The sequence below is a fragment of the Lissotriton helveticus genome, chromosome 6, assembly GCF_964261635.1.
Source record: "Lissotriton helveticus chromosome 6, aLisHel1.1, whole genome shotgun sequence".
NCBI classification, from domain to species: Eukaryota; Metazoa; Chordata; class Amphibia; order Caudata; family Salamandridae; genus Lissotriton; species Lissotriton helveticus.
Window position 1 is genome coordinate 953,884,583 of NC_136067.1, and position 15,918 is coordinate 953,900,500.

At 41.7% G+C, this 15,918-nt stretch overlaps 1 protein-coding gene across 1 annotated transcript in view; it reads left to right on the forward strand.

The window, feature by feature from the left end:
- NOX3 (NADPH oxidase 3) overlaps positions 1 to 15,918 on the forward strand; it is a 632,637-nt gene that overhangs the window by 6,093 nt on the left and 610,626 nt on the right. Inside the window, exons 2-3 of the mRNA XM_078647785.1 lie at positions 9,004 to 9,099; positions 9,191 to 9,301. Of these exons, the coding sequence (XP_078503911.1) occupies positions 9,004 to 9,099; positions 9,191 to 9,301 (207 nt within the window). The remainder of the gene's footprint in view (positions 1 to 9,003; positions 9,100 to 9,190; positions 9,302 to 15,918) is intronic.

A 15,918-nucleotide genomic window follows, 5' to 3' on the forward strand; every position in this document is an offset into this window, starting at 1 on the left:
GCTGCAACAACCATTAGATCGAAACAGATGTATACGATTATAAGCATTATTAGAGTAAATAAAAGGTAGAATTCTACCATGGTGTTAAAACAGTGAATATATGTAAGCCTATAGATACATGGTAATTATCATGAGTACTCCTACGATGCAAACCCTAACTAGATGTACCCAAGTGTACCTAGCATGTATGTAGTTGTATAGCCAAGAATCCCCTAGGAAAGGGCCAACCCCCTTACCTGATGAGAGTATGAAGGACCCGCCTTGGTCTCAAGGGATGTCAGACCGCTGCTTATTGTAGCTTCTGTAGGCCGTGACCTGAGCATCTAGTGTCAGTGTGGAAGCTTCTCCTCTTCCTATCTAGTGTTGGTATGGTTCTATTATACCACAAAGATAGTCTTGGGATGCCTTACACAATCAATAGGATGTATGACGTTACGACGCATACTTTTACAACGACTTCCTTTACAACGCATTTTTACAACGCAGGATCCTTTACAACACATGATATTACGTCGCAGATGCCTTTACAACGCACACCATTACAACGTAAGTATAGGTAAGTATATAATATTTTTTTTAATGTAATTAATTAAAATTAATATAATTTAATTTACATTTTATTTTACTTTATTTTTATTTTTTTATAAATATATATTTTTTTATTTAATAATTTAGGTGTTTTATAATAATGGGTGTAATAGTAGGGTAAGTGCTGGATAGTGTAGGGGTAAAAATTACTATTCTAACTCCAGGGGGGTGAAATAGTACGGTAAGTGCTGGATAGTGTAGGAGTAAAAATTACTATTCTAACTCCAGGGGGGTGAAATAGTAGGGTAAGTGTTGGATAGTGTAGGGGTAAAAATTACTATTCTAACTCCAGGGGGGTGAAATAGTAGGGTAAGTGCTGGATAGTGTAGGGGTAACAATTACTATTCTAACTCCAGTGGGGTGTAATAGTAGGGTAAGTGCTGGATAGTGTAGGGGTAAAAATTACTATTCTAACTCCAGGGGGGTGAAATAGCAGGGTAAGTGCTGGATAGTGTAGGGGTAAAAATATTAATTAATAATAACATTATAATTTTTTTTAAAATAAATAATATTTTATTTCAAAATATATTAATTAATTAATTTTTTTTTTTTAATTAAATAACATTTTTGATATAATTATATACTTACCAATACTTACGTTGTAATGGCATGCGTTGTAAAGGCATCTGCGATGTAAAAACATGCGTTGTAAAGGTAGTTCGTTGTAATGGATCCTGCGTTGTAAAAATTGCGTTGTAAAGGAAGTCGTTGTAAAAGTTGCGTTGAAACGGTGGTATACCCAATCAATATGTTGTGAGTACGATCATGCAATTGAGCCTAGAACAATACCTGCGATTATATAAAGCAGTTCTTTCGCCCTAGGATTAAGATGACTATGCGTTTACACAGATTATGTTCATTCTGTTGTGTACGTCATGTGCAGGGACATTTCTAAGAATCCTCATCCATAATAAATGAGGCTACTTTCCATGAAACATAATTAGGTCAAATGTCAGTACTAGACACCGTTATGCAGAGCAAGGTAGAACAAATGTAGGTAAAAGGACGTGTAGCTACCTTGGCCTAGATTGGCATACATTGGGGTACATAACACCCACTCCTCATCCACAGGTCAGTAAGGTCAACTAATGGTAAAATATGCCTGATAAAAAGCATAATAAACATGGTTAAAAACTAGTATAAAACATCTAAAACATGGTACTGTTAAAAAAAATGCTATAAAAACTAAAAAGCTCTATAATTCTATAAAAGAGTCAATATATGATCAGACTGACTGAGCACGCCGAAATCCATGGTGCTTAGTAAGAGCAGAAAAGTTAAAACAAAACAATTTTATCGCATTACGATTCAGAATGTTTTGAAAAAGCCTGAATTGTTCCCATCACATGGAGAGCCAAATGTTTGTGTCTTGTGTGGGAGACACAACATCACTGTCGCTTACATCCACAGGCGACGAACCCTGTAACATAGTAGCGGCTCCTGGAGGGAGTGCTGCGGGGCAGGGGAGGGGCATGGTGGGGGTGGTAAACGCTGGCATATGGCTGATTGGAGTTAGGTAAATAGATAAATAAATAAAACAAATTAAATTGCGCGCGCTGCAACACATTTGGCGTTGCAACGGGCATAATTTAATCTGTTGTATTTATTTATTTCTTTACCTAACTCCGATCAGCTGTATGCCGGAGTTTACTAACCCCACCCTGCCCCTTCCCCGCCCCGCCCCACCGCCCCGCAGCACTCCCTCCAGGAGCTGCTACTGCTGAGACACCTCTTATATCAGGTCAATGGATCAAAGGTGATCATCTTCAGTTTCCACAGTAGCCATGAGGGAACACTCAATACCTGTGAACCTGTTGTAGCGCCGTTGCCCATTCCAACAGGAGCTGAAGCATCCTGTGGGGGCTCTAAGAATGCTGTCATCAACATGGGAATATGTTGAGGACACTGTAATACATGGGCCTTTGGGGGTGAAGAAGTACATCAACGTCCGGTGGCGCAACCGATGGAAGAGTCCGATATATGTCCAACATGCATTGGTATCTGCAGAACAGGCAGCGGAGAACTGGCAAGATGCAGTCAACCCAGACTGGTCTGAATGATAGGAACCAATGGCCCCCTTAGCAGAGGTGTGCTCAGATGGAGTTCCATGTGTCCACAGCAACATCGCACAAGGAGTGCCCCTTTTTAACCTTTTTAACCTTTTCCCCAAAATGGAGCGGAAGGTTGGTACCGACTAGCGCTTGTATCTCAAATGAAGACCTTGCAACCTAGAGATCAAAAGTCTCTTGGGCTGAGGTCAAGGCCACTTCCTTCTGCAAAACCATGACTTTCAATCTGCTCAGAGGTTCAAACCGTATAAAGGAAACATTCAATGAAGGCCATAGCGTCGCCTCCCTAACTGTGTGGGTTGGTGGAAACAATACTTGCATACAACAAAGTAATACTGGAACTTACTGTGACTAGATACGCGATGCCTGGTAACATCCCACAACAGCCTTGATCATTCACCAACAAATAGCTCCCATTCGAAAGCAGTTTGAATGCCAGATGGATCACTGCAGCTGGGGAACTCTTCAAGTGGCAGCACAAGTTAGCAACCAAAGCACTACAGGCTCCGTGAAGTGAAATGTCTTTGCATACTAGGGAACCACTTAAGGCACTTTCACAGTTCCAACTGCTGAGAAAAACGTCTGTATCCCCATTCCTGCATCTACATCTGTACGGTAATTCCCAGTGCTCTCGTATGTACCTGTCTCCCAGTGCCTCATATCTGCCTACCTGGTGATACTGTAGACAGTATTGAAATTGGAATGTTGTGACAGGCAGTGTGATCTAGCCATCGATTAACCTTTCTGTGGAAGGTGACTCAGCCATGGTGAAAGGTAATTGGTCCAATTTTTCAATGTGTAGCATTGTATGTTTTGCATCTGTTTGTGCCATTACCATCTGTCTTTCTGTTAGATTATATGCATAAATCAGCGATGTACTGTTGATGTAATGCCAGGGCACATGACCAGAACACAACGATTGTAGCGTTCAGCTCAATAGTAGAATGGATTGTAATTGCGATTATCAATGTTGGAGAATAGAAAAATCCTGTTCCATTTAAGTAGATTGGACCTGTTCAGAATTTCTTCCTGGTCACAGGAGATATATTTGGGCAGGAAAATAAAAATCTTCTCCCAGTTCTCTGCTTCCTGTTGTTCAACTGCTAGCTAGGTAGAGGTTTGTGGAAAGGTGGGGTTTTAGGCCAGAGACCTAACCCCGCAATATTTGAAGCCAGCGCATCGATTCTGGCATACTGGGGTGTGTGCACGTGGGCTGTAGTGATCCAAGGTTATGGGCCCAATTTATCAGTTCAACTCTGTGCAGTACTGGTTTCCACATTGTTGAAATTGGCTCTCGGCTTTATGATCATTGAGAGAAACTGTTTGGCCGGTACTGGTGGATTATCTGCCAAAAGATCCTTCTGGAGGATGTTTCAGTGCCCCTATCCATGTTTTCTATTGCTCTTCTTGTTTCTATACTTGGAGGGGGTGGGGGGTGAGTTACTTCACGTGAGAGTTGTGAATCACTTGACTAGATACTGGCCTGATCCGGCGAGTTCACCTTTCCGATGGTTGTGGTTTTTTCCTTATGTACCCATGAGGAATTTCCGAATATGGGATAAAGTTCTGATTTTGACTGATATTTTTGCTTCTAGTTTAACTTTTTCAAATGTTTTCTGTTATTCTTCGAAAGCTTGATTCAGGGTGGATCGTCTCTTATGAGATTAGAAGATTTATGTGCTTAAGGTGTCTGTTCTGCTCATTTCGGAAAGGTGGGTCATGGTGTTTTCTTCGGCGGCCACGCCATTGTCTTTTGTCGGCGCACCAAATGTGGGGCAAAGGTTGGAGATATACATGGAAGCGCCCTTTCATTACTGGCCATTTTTCCAAGATGGATCTTGACCTGCAATTGCTGTTTCTTGCTTTATACTCTGTCAGTAAGTCAGACATGATTCCAGGCAAGGCTAAGATTGTGTCTAGGAATATTGAGTAGTAGCAAAGGTCGGGGGCTTGTCCACTTACTACTGTGATTTCATTATAAGAAAGTTTAGATTATCTAGCCGGATCTCAATTTTTTTAAAGTAATTTGTAGGGATTGTAGTATAGATATCTGCGTATCCAACTTTTTAGTGTACACAATGGCTGCCTGACTCATGGTTGTCAAAGTATTGCCAATGGCAGCCCACCAATTCAGATCATTTACACCAATAATTTTCTCATCTTGGTTAGATTTGGAATATTTTAGTCCTCGATTTACTGTTCTGTGTGGAATTTCTCAGTTGGTTGGACATTAAGTACCAACCCACCATTATGAGTAGTGGGGCTTTAGTCTGGATATCCTCTTATGCCCCATTGCTCGTCTGGGGTCCCTGTAGAATTCAATTCAGGGGCTTATTAGGATGGCGGACGGACCTGCACCCGTCCGCCACCCTAGAGGAGGAGGGACCGTCCGCAGGGGCAGTGGCGGTCCCTCCAGTGCAATTAGGATGTGACGGCCAGCCTGGTGGTCACATCCTCAATATTTAACATTGCGGCGGGTGCTGCTTGAAGCAGCACCCGCCGCAAGGTTAAATATGCATGCTTAGCATTTGCATGCACAAAGTGGCAGGCAACGCTCGGTGCCTGCCGCTTCGTGCACGCAATTGCAGGGGGGTACCATAGGTACCTACCATGTGCACCCCCCACCCCCTCACTCGCCCAGGGGGCCCGTAACGGGCCCCCAAAGAATTCACCGTATGCCTTTCCACGGCGGAGAATCCACCGCGGAAAGGCATCTGATAGACACCGCCAGCCATGTTAGAGCTTTTCCGCCGCGGTCGCCAGCAGCGGACCGATTTTGAGACCCACCGCCATCCTAATTTGGTGGTGGGTCTTTTGTGCCTCCACAGCGGTTTTCCCGCATCCTCTGGGCCGGCAGTGGCCTCCGCCGGCCCGGAGGATGCGGGAAAACCGCTATCCTAATCGGCCCCTTAGTTTAGTGGTGCGGGGGGGAAATCAAACAGGTCTGTTGCCTTGAGGAGCATCTCTTCCTTTTTATAGAGCTCTTCCAACTTCACATGATGTACTCTGAATGTATTGACAGGGAACAAGGGCTTACGTGGAGAAGTGTGGCTCAATGGTTAGAGCAGGCAGACCTTGATGCAGAGCTCTGGCCAGGAACCAGGGTTCGATTCCCGCCTCGGCGGGTCTCTGGCTCATTAATTCCCCTGACTGGATATTCTCGCCTTAGTGCCTGTTCTGATCATGGGTCCCACGCTGCAACTCTGGGCAATAGCTTGCTTAGTCTCCACAACGGCCCCAAAAGCGCTGGGATGCCTGGCTGCACCTGGGGGGTGTCCAGGAGTGGACATTTCCCAGGAAAGCCAGGAAGGGTTCCTAAGCGGTATACGGACAGCGCCGGGACACCTCCGGTGGAGGTAGCTGTGCGCTTTACAAATTCCGACATTTACATTTACGTGTTGCTGATTTTATAGCTGTGGCTTGACCCCTATGGACTGTGCTGGGTTCTCTGGCTTCAGTGCCCCAATCAATGCAGTCTTGTTCGCAGTTGATACTGAAGGTTGTCTTAAAGTCAGTAGTTTCCTTGATTAAGTTACCCTCTATTTGATCGATCCCCTTTGGAGGTTGACATGTGGGACCTGACATAATTATGATGTCGGGTAGCAGGGGCCAAAATGGTTTTGTAGACTGCCCCTCTGCTGCCCAATTTGTCACTTGGGAGGGAGTGGGTGGTCTGTGCTCGGTGGAGCAGAACATTGAGGGCTTCCTCTTTTAAGGCTTGTGCCGATGGGAACCTCCTTGATGTTATATTGATTCTTTTAGTTTCCTTCCTGAGATATAAATAGAGGTTGCACTGCTTCCTCGGGTTGAGGCATAAAATTCCCATCTGCCACTTGGTGGGGATACATTTCTTGAAGGGACAGTCCCTTGCTAGCCTCCAGGTTATGTTCGACTGGAGTTGCCTGCCGATTATGTTCAACGTTGAGAGATCCTGGAAAAGGCAAGCCACTTTCAGGGTCAGACAATGTGGCCTTTTAGTATTGTAGTATTTTCTTATCCACAAAGGGGGAGTAGCCAGGGTCTTGGTGTTTTGCTTTTTTAAAAAGGATGTCTTGGCACCCTGTTTATTCATAGGGTGTTCTACCTGTTTTCTTTTGCCAGAGTTGACTCTCACCCCTGATTAACTTGTTGCTCTGGCTGTATGGGATTTCAGGAGTAGCAAGCTCTTCGTACGCATTTCAGGTGTCCAGTAATTACCACGGAGTTCTTAGAAAAGCCCCTACTTCTGAACGGCGTGTGCAGGGCAGTATATCTATTGTAGGATGATTACTGGTACTACCTACACATTTATTTAGATTAGGACTGTAATGTGCGGGACTGTTCTGCCCAGTCTTGTTAGCAGTACCGGTAGTGGTAGTGGTGCCAATCCAACGGCTCAGGATTGAGGTCATGGTGCAAAGAGCCTAGCACTGCCACACCTACCCTGAGAGGAGTTAATCATTAAATATTGGGGGTGGGGGGCATGAGCAGGCTGGCCTTGGCTGAGTCGTGTGTTCAATCATGTGCTCAGTCGTATGTATTGCTCCTAAGTCTTTAAATTTCGGGGTCAAGAAGGAGACTGAGGAGACTGACCTTAGGCCCACTGAGGAGTAACTGAAGAGACCGGTGCTGGGGGCCCTTTTGTGGAAAGTTAATTGCTGGAGGGGCCACTGATTAGTCAGAGAAATTTTTGAATCTGACATTTACAGATTTTTGTGAACTAGTCGGAGAAATCAACAGCTGGGAGGGAAGAGTTGCCCCAGACTATCCTGCAAGTGTAGGTGAGCTCGCACTGGAGCAAGCTGCACCCAGCCACAGGGCGCTCAACAAGAGGGAGTAACCAGAGTCAATTGCCCATTAGGCCATACGGAAATGCCCGAGATGTCGGGGTGGTCGCCTCCGCTGCTTCGCTGTTTCCTTCTTGGCTTTGCAGTGCAGTGACTGGAGGTAAATGAGAAGCGCCAAAAAAAAGGAGAAGGGGGGCAGCGGGTGCTGACCAGGTTACTAGAAAACTGATTGCTGGTCAGTATATCCTGATGAACTAATGGACTAGTGGGTGGCCCGGCGTGGAGGTGTGCGTTTGCATGTCTGCTGGCTCGTTGGACCTGCAGACTTGTGCAGTGCTTGACTGCAACTCTTGGAGCCTCTTGCAGTCTGAGTGAGGCTCTGAATCAGTCCCGGAGAGCTTCGGACCTACAGGGCTGCTGCCGCTGAGCTGCCCTCTCAATTGCTTGTTCCTCTTCGGACTCCTCCTGGCGGCAGCGACTCACACTCCTTGCTCCGCCCACCAGAATTCTGCTACATATAGATGCTATGTTACGTATAGAAGCCCTGCTGGAAAATGTTGGTGCTGTATATTGTACTATAGCAGATCTGTTGGTAAGTGTTTGTACTGTCAACTGCAAGTATACCAGTCCTATCAATACATATGGCTGCACTGCTGAGAAGTGCTGGCAGTGTCACCCTAAAAATTTTGGGGGCCACGGGCATGACTTATTTTGGAGCCCCCTTTGAGAAGAAATTTGAATTTTACTATCCATTCCCTGATAATTCAAGCATGCATGAGGCAAAACAATATAAAATCATATGTTAAATTTTAAAAGGATCACTAAAAAGTTGGAATAGTTCTTGCCCAGGACCCACAAAAATCCTTAGATGGCACTCGCTAGCGATACAAAAGTCAAATATAAAAAATGTTCACTACCCCAGGGGCCTCTTGGAAGGTGGAGGCCCTGAGTATTGGCCACTTTGCCGATGTCTTAAAAGTCTCTGACCTCTGGTACTCTGTCTTATGGATATGGCCATATTGCTGATAACTGTTGACACTTCCCTTGTAAAAGTATGCCTGCTGGGCTGACAATTGCTAGTACTGCCCCATAAAAGTGCAGCAGCTCTACAGAGAATGTGGAAATGGTTGTTTACTAGTATGCTAGTCCTAGTGAGAAGTGGTAGTCATATAACATTAAAGCTATGCCATCAATAATATGGTAGTAACATGATGGTTTCCTGGAGCACTTTTTCCTTAGGCAAACAATTAGCTGCCTAACACACCTTGACACATTAGACCCGCTTTTATTAACCCTTCTCCCCACCCCTTCCCCATCTATGCAATTGGGAGCTCCTAGCATATTGTATTCACATTTTTGCCAGTAGGTATATGCCATGCGCTTTAACTTCCATCCATTCTTAAATTATGACATTTGAGGCCACTTTGCACACTTCTTGAGTTGACAGAACATTATGTGCCCAGAGAAGGATTGGTTGCTTATGACTTTTGAAGTCACCAGTAGGACCCCTGGATCTGCTTATTAAGAACAACTGTCTGTGCATGGTCCTTTCAATAACTATTCTCCATGCTGTCTTTCAGCTGCTGTGGCTGGGATTGAATCTGTTCCTGTTTATCGACACCTTCCGGTGGTTTGAGCAGGAAGACGCATACCTGTACACACGCATCATGCTGGGCGTAAGGAGCTATGAATATTGCTTACTTTTGCATAGATTGCTCATTCAATTGGCCTCTTCTAATGTGTTCTGTGCATTCTTTTTCTCTGCAGTCAACTTTGGCGTGGGCAAGAGCATCCGCCATGTGCCTAAATTTCAACTGTATGCTGATACTGCTACCAGTGTGTCGAAATCTTATGTCCTTCCTCAGAGGCACAAGTTCGGCAAGTAAAATGTTCTTGTTTTTCATTGTTGGGAGATTAAGAAGTCTACAAAACATGATAAATAAAAATTCCAGGTGTTATGAAGTGTGAAGTGGGGCAGGGTTTGTAGCTTTGAGAAGGCCTATGAGGCAATACAAGTTTTGATAGAATAAAGAGTGACAGTGGCTTTAAAATTAAGTCCACTACTCCAAATATTATCTATTTCTATAGTGTTTAAAATGAAATCATTTTTTCGGTTCCTTTGGTGACTGATGTGAAGAAAAATCTATCTTTTGTCAGGTTACTCTTATGTTTTTTAAAAGCTGGGCATCTGTTTTTAAAGTTTAGATTGACAGTGCAGCTGTCGCCAGATGATTATGTGAGAATCCCTAGAGAAGGGCTTTGGCCACGCCCACATGTTGAGAGCCAGGAGTACATATTTTGATTGGGCAGAAGTTGTGTGCTTGCACACAAAAAGTGCTTGCCCGCCATGCAGATGTGTTTATTTTATTTTTATTTAAGATCCAACTTTCAGGGGCACATACGACATTGGACTGCTCTTCAAGTGTCTTCGATAACTAGATAATTCATGTTGCTTTTCTCTGGCAGCAGCACAGATGGGAGGAGGCCAGGCATTAACCTACATGGATTTTTAGGTCTGGCTTGACAGTGCAGCTGTCGCTAGACCTTTCAACCTACACCAATATTATTCTATAGTTCTTTGTGTCAACACAAATACATATCTATTCCCATGCTATTTACTTGTAATACGTCACATTACATGCAACATTCCTTTAAAGGCAGACCTTTTGGCATTGCCAGTGCTCGTTTTACCTTGCAGTGGCTTTGACCTGATAATAATATCCCCAGCCATGTTTGACCTGTTTAAATTAACACCTATTTTAATTTCAAACTGCAAATCTACAGAATCAACTGTCAGCACACCAATCTTACAGACCGAGAACACATTATACTGGAACGAATGTTGAGATATACAGTAGGAAATGTATGGGTCAACCAAGCTAACGCTGCCTTTACACCAGACCTAATGAAAAAATAAAAAATAGATACCAATATTGCCATAAAGCGACACGGTTCATATTGTTTACCATAAAAAATGAGTTGAATTAGTCTAGGATGTGTGTGTAAAATGCCATTGACACAAAATACCTGCATTCATTCTCTTCAGAATTGAGTTCACTTGGGCTTACCACACACGAATAGATCACTGACAGAATATGGAATGCCAAAATATCGACCTACCAAAATATAGTGGACAAAATATAGAATGCAAAAATATTGAATTCCTATCTGCAAACAGTACAAAAATATCGAATCAAAAATATAGTTGTAAAAAATATAGTTGGTCAAAATATCGAATGTTGTTAAATGTCTTTAAAGTAATTTAAAATTAATGAAATAATAAATCTAATTAACTAAAACATACTTAAAAATACTTAAATAACCTTAAACTTAATAAATAATTAATGTAAATTAAAAACACATATAATTTTATTTTTTAATACATATATTTATATAAACGTAATATTAATAAAAAATATACCTTATTTTTACATAGGATATCAGGAGGGTAATAATTACTATTACCACTCCAGTGAGTGCAACAGTAGGGAAAGCGTTGGATAGCATAGGGGTAAAAATTATTATTCCCACTCCAGTGAGTGCAACAATAGGGAAAGCGTTGGATAGCGGGAGGGTAAAAATTACTATTCCCACCTTAGAGAGTGCAACAGTAGGGAAAGCGTTGGGTAGCTTAGGGGTAAACATTACTATTCTCACTCCAGAGAGTGCAACAGTAGAGAAAGCGTTGGATAGCGTAGAGGTAAAAATTACTATTCCCACTCCAGAGAGTGCAACAGTAGGGAAAGCATTGGATAGCGTAGGGGTAAAAATTACTATTCCCACTCCAGAGAGTGCAACAGTAGAGAAAGTGTTGGATAGCGTAGGTGTAAAAATGACTATTCCCACTCCAGAGAGTGCAACAGTAGTGAAAGCGTTGGATAGCGTAGGGGTAAAAATTACTATTCCCACTCCAGAGAGTGCAACAGTAGGGAAAGCGTTGGATAGCATAGGGGTAAAAATTGCTATTCCCACTCCAGAGAGTGCAACAGTAGTGAAAGCGTTGGATAGCATAGGGGTAAACATTACTATTCCCACTCCAGAGAGTGCAACTGTAGGGGAAGCGTTGGATAGCATAGGGGTAAAAATACAGTCCTCACTCCAGAGAGTGCAATAGTAGGGAAAGCGGTGGATAGCCTAGGGGTAAAAATTACTATTCCCACTCCAAAGAGTGCAACAGTAGGGAAAGCGTTGGATACCGGGAGGGTAAAAATTACTATTCCCACTCCAGAGAGTGCAACAGTAGAGAAAGCGTTGGATAGCGTAGGGGTCAAAATTACTATTCCCACTCCAGTGAATTTAACAGTAGGGAAAGTAATGATTTAATATAGTAATAAAAAATAAGTTAAATATCAATACCAATACAAATTAGTTAACATTAATTACCAATTTAATATTCATATAATAATTGATCAATCAGAAATACAAATAAATATTAGTTATAAAAAATTAATTACCTATTCATAATTAACAACTAATTAATTTTCAATAACCAAAACTAATTAATAATACAAATGAATACCAATTAATAATTAATTAACAGTAAATTAATTATCAATACACAAAAAGTATTTTTAATATGTAATTAATTACAATTAAATTATTTCCCACCCTATTTCCTATAAACCCACAATCCGCTACGGAAAATAAATTAATCCAATTATCATAATTATCAATTAATCAATTATACAAAATAATTACCAATTAAAAATTAATTAACAATAAATTAAAAATCCATACCAATAAGTAAAAAAAATGGACTTAATTACAATTAACCCCTCCGCTGTGCTGAACGTTCTGCGCTGGTGCGGAACGTTCTATTGCGCGGGTGGGGCCGCAATGGTCCACGGACGTGCGCAGCACTACCGAGGTAGTGTACGTGACGTCCGCTGAACGTGAGCAGCATTTAAAGGGTTAAATTACTTCCCATCTGATTCCACTATAAACCCACAAACCACTACGGAAAATAAATTAATACAATTAACATAATTATCAATTAATCAATTAATAAAAATTAATTACCAATAAAAAATAACAATCAATTCTAAATGAATACCAATAAATAAAAAAAAATATTTAATTAATTACAATTAAATTACTTCCCACCCTATTCCCCTATAAACCCACTACCCGCTACAGAACTAAAAAGCAAAATTAAATTAAAGATAATTAATAATTTAAAAAAAATTATATTTAATTGAATATAATTAAATCACTTCCCACCCTATTCCCCTATAAACCCACAACCCGCTACAGAACTAAATTACGCAAAAATTCTATAACATAAAATTCATAACTTAAAATAAATTAAACATACATTACAAAAATAAAATACACTTTTCGCATACATACTAACATACAAAACACTTAAAAAAACGATATTAATTTCGATATATTTTAATGACTATATTATATACTTCGATATTTTGACTTCTATATTTTGACAATCGATATTACTTACCTTCAATCCGATATTTTTAACTACTATATTGTGTCCATTCGATATTTTGCCCATTCTATATTTTTACTTCGATATTATGTCCATTATATATTTTTTTCTCAATATTATGGCAAGTTACCCAGCGAAATATTATCACTGACCAATTGGAAGGCTATATTACCGTTACCTAACAAAAACAGCAATGTAGCGCTGTCGTCCACCCTATTTTGGAGGGGTAGCCATCTCTGGATATCCCTGCTCTGGCCACTATGTGAGGCTTATCGGTCCTAGGTAGGTACATGACGCAATGATCCTGACACCCAGATGAGGAAATGTCCTGCCAGGTAGGACCATTGGCTATTTGTTTTACTGAAAGAATACTCTAAATTACTTACATGGACCCAACATCGCTGCCATTTCGCCAGATCCCAGTGCTGATTCCAGCATGCATGATTCTAGAGGAAAAGAAGGAAGCTGCACAGTGCCAAAGGGAAATATCAGCCTCTTGACAAAGAGGGGTGGTCAGGATTTCCAGGGCAAGGACCAATCACCTTAATATGCAAAGATCTCCGGTCCTGACAAACCACACGGACATCTTAAACTACATTCTCTCTGCCATTGGAGATTGTGCTGTATTGAAAGTGCATTTATATAGCGGTTACTACCCCTGATGAGGTGCCAATGCGCGTTTTCGGCAAGTAGCACGCTACTCCTGATCCCACAAAGGATTAGTGGTGAATTAGTAAAGTGAAATATGAAAGTAATTTGAGTGGTGGATATGTTAGTCAGTTATTTGGATTCAAAAGAATAGTGGAGGGATAGAAGAGGGAAAAAGGTTTGCATTTGTATAGCACTTGCAACCACTGATGGGTTCAAGAGATGCACTGGAGCCAAACAGTGGGATACTGATTGCCATACTCACTTGTCAAATTTGTTGCAGTGCTGCATTTTTTTTTGTTGCAACGTACTGCTGGTTGGCTCACCCTTTGAAAAATACTGAACCAGGTCATCAATGCCCTTCTGATTTTAGTTGACTTCTGTATCATATTTTCAAGCCACTCGTCTATGTTGAATGCAGTGACAACAGCATTTGCTTCCATAGCGAGTTTCACTAATGTGCTAGGGACTAAGTATTGCTCCAATGGCAAGTGCAATGCAACAAGAAAGCACAGCACTCCATCAATATATAGATGGTGTCTGATGCAGACCGGTGCTTTAAACATTTGCAAAACTCACTGAATCCAGGGAGCTAGGAAATGGAATGCCCTCCATCCAAGCTTCAGGTATGAAGCAAAATATATGCATTTCACCAAGAATCTGATAACCAAACTTTCCCTGTGTGCATACAACTAAAATGGACTGTCACTGGGGTACACTGAACTATATCAGATTGAGGCACCCCCTCACTGATTGGAATCCAACTTCTCGTCCATAAACAGTACCTTTTCTAATTGAGCCTTAGCGCTGTGGAGTAATTTCAAGGCGATGCATGGTGCTTAATTAATAATACTAGATTCCTACGTACAGCCGATGACTCCATGATCCTCACGAGCTGCTGCATACCATGCACCTTGGAGAAACATCACATACTCAAGACAGATGCTTAGTGAGGATGGTTTGAGCCTTTTCCCAAAGCACAAAGATGTGCGTTGCTGTTTTGAAAATATTTGGGGAATGTCATGTGATGTAACACATTAGCAAAGGCAATGTTGTATGTGGCAGGAGACCATGATGAGCATCTCGCCTTCTTGCCTATAAAATCATCTGCCCACGTATCAAGAACTGAGAATGCCCTCACAAATGTAATCAAGTATGCATAAGCTTGTAAATATGCACTTTCAGCATCATTGCCTGCATGTCTTTATCTAAAAAGCACACATCATCAAGGGGGTGTGTATTTGACTACTAATAGTGCAGTTTACAGAGTTTGTAGCACACTGGTAGAGCTTTGACATACAACCGCATAAAGTGGGTCTCTTGGTCAGAATTTGTTGCATGCTGCACAACATTGCAGGCAATGCTTAACGGGAAACACACAAGTGATGATGAGGTAGCAGAGGTAGGCATTTTGCACATCGAAAGGATGCCAGTGACATCAGCAGCAACATATTTTCTATTTCTGAACTGACCTACATAGCATGAATGCACCGTAGTTGTGGTTTAACATAGCACAAAATATGCAGGTACAGCAATGTAGTGCCCCCACATCATCCCCTGTATCTGGGAAGTTCCATCCTACCCCAGTCTTAACTGGCTCATCCCAGTGGTGTAAGCTCCAACTATCAACAACTGACTACCGACCAATTACGGATTCTCTCTTCGCCACAGCCTCAACGTTCAACTCATAACATTGCTTTAACTACTTTAGCAGTTGATGAACTTTGAAAGTGGTGAGGCGCACAACTATAAGTAAAGGAAGTTGCAGTTTCATAACTGAGCCGACTGAGACAATGAAAATAAGCAAGAACATCTGGGCTTGACTGTGTACTGAAGAAACTGCGGGGAGAGGCGTGGGCAAGGTGGAAAGAGATGAGTGACAAGGGTGACTTCTATCCTGACAAAATGGCATCTACATCTAAAATGAGGCCAAGTTAACAAGTATCAGAATGAACTACTTTTACACACCATAGAGAATTTGTTTAAAAGACAACAGTACTATACCAGTATGTTCATGTAGAAGTGTGTATGAAATTACATTCACCACAATGTTAATGTGTACAAGCTTATAAACGTGTAGAAATCTTTAGCATTACCCCCCGTCCCTGAGAGAGGCGGCTGAAAACCCTTTTAAAAATAAATGAAATAGTGCGTTTTCAAGAATAATTTATCAAGGAAGGGGGCGAAAAAGTTATAGATTGAACAGGCATTCGTAAAGGACACCTCTTGAAATGTTTTTTTTTTAAATATCAATATTTTTTTCTTGCCAAGCACACTGACCTCTAGAACTTTGCACCTGGCAGTGAGACATGGCAAATACAGTGCAGATACTACCCGAACAGGTCTGAGATTGACGGAGGAAAAGGATAAATGAGTGACAGGGAAAAAACGCACAGAATAA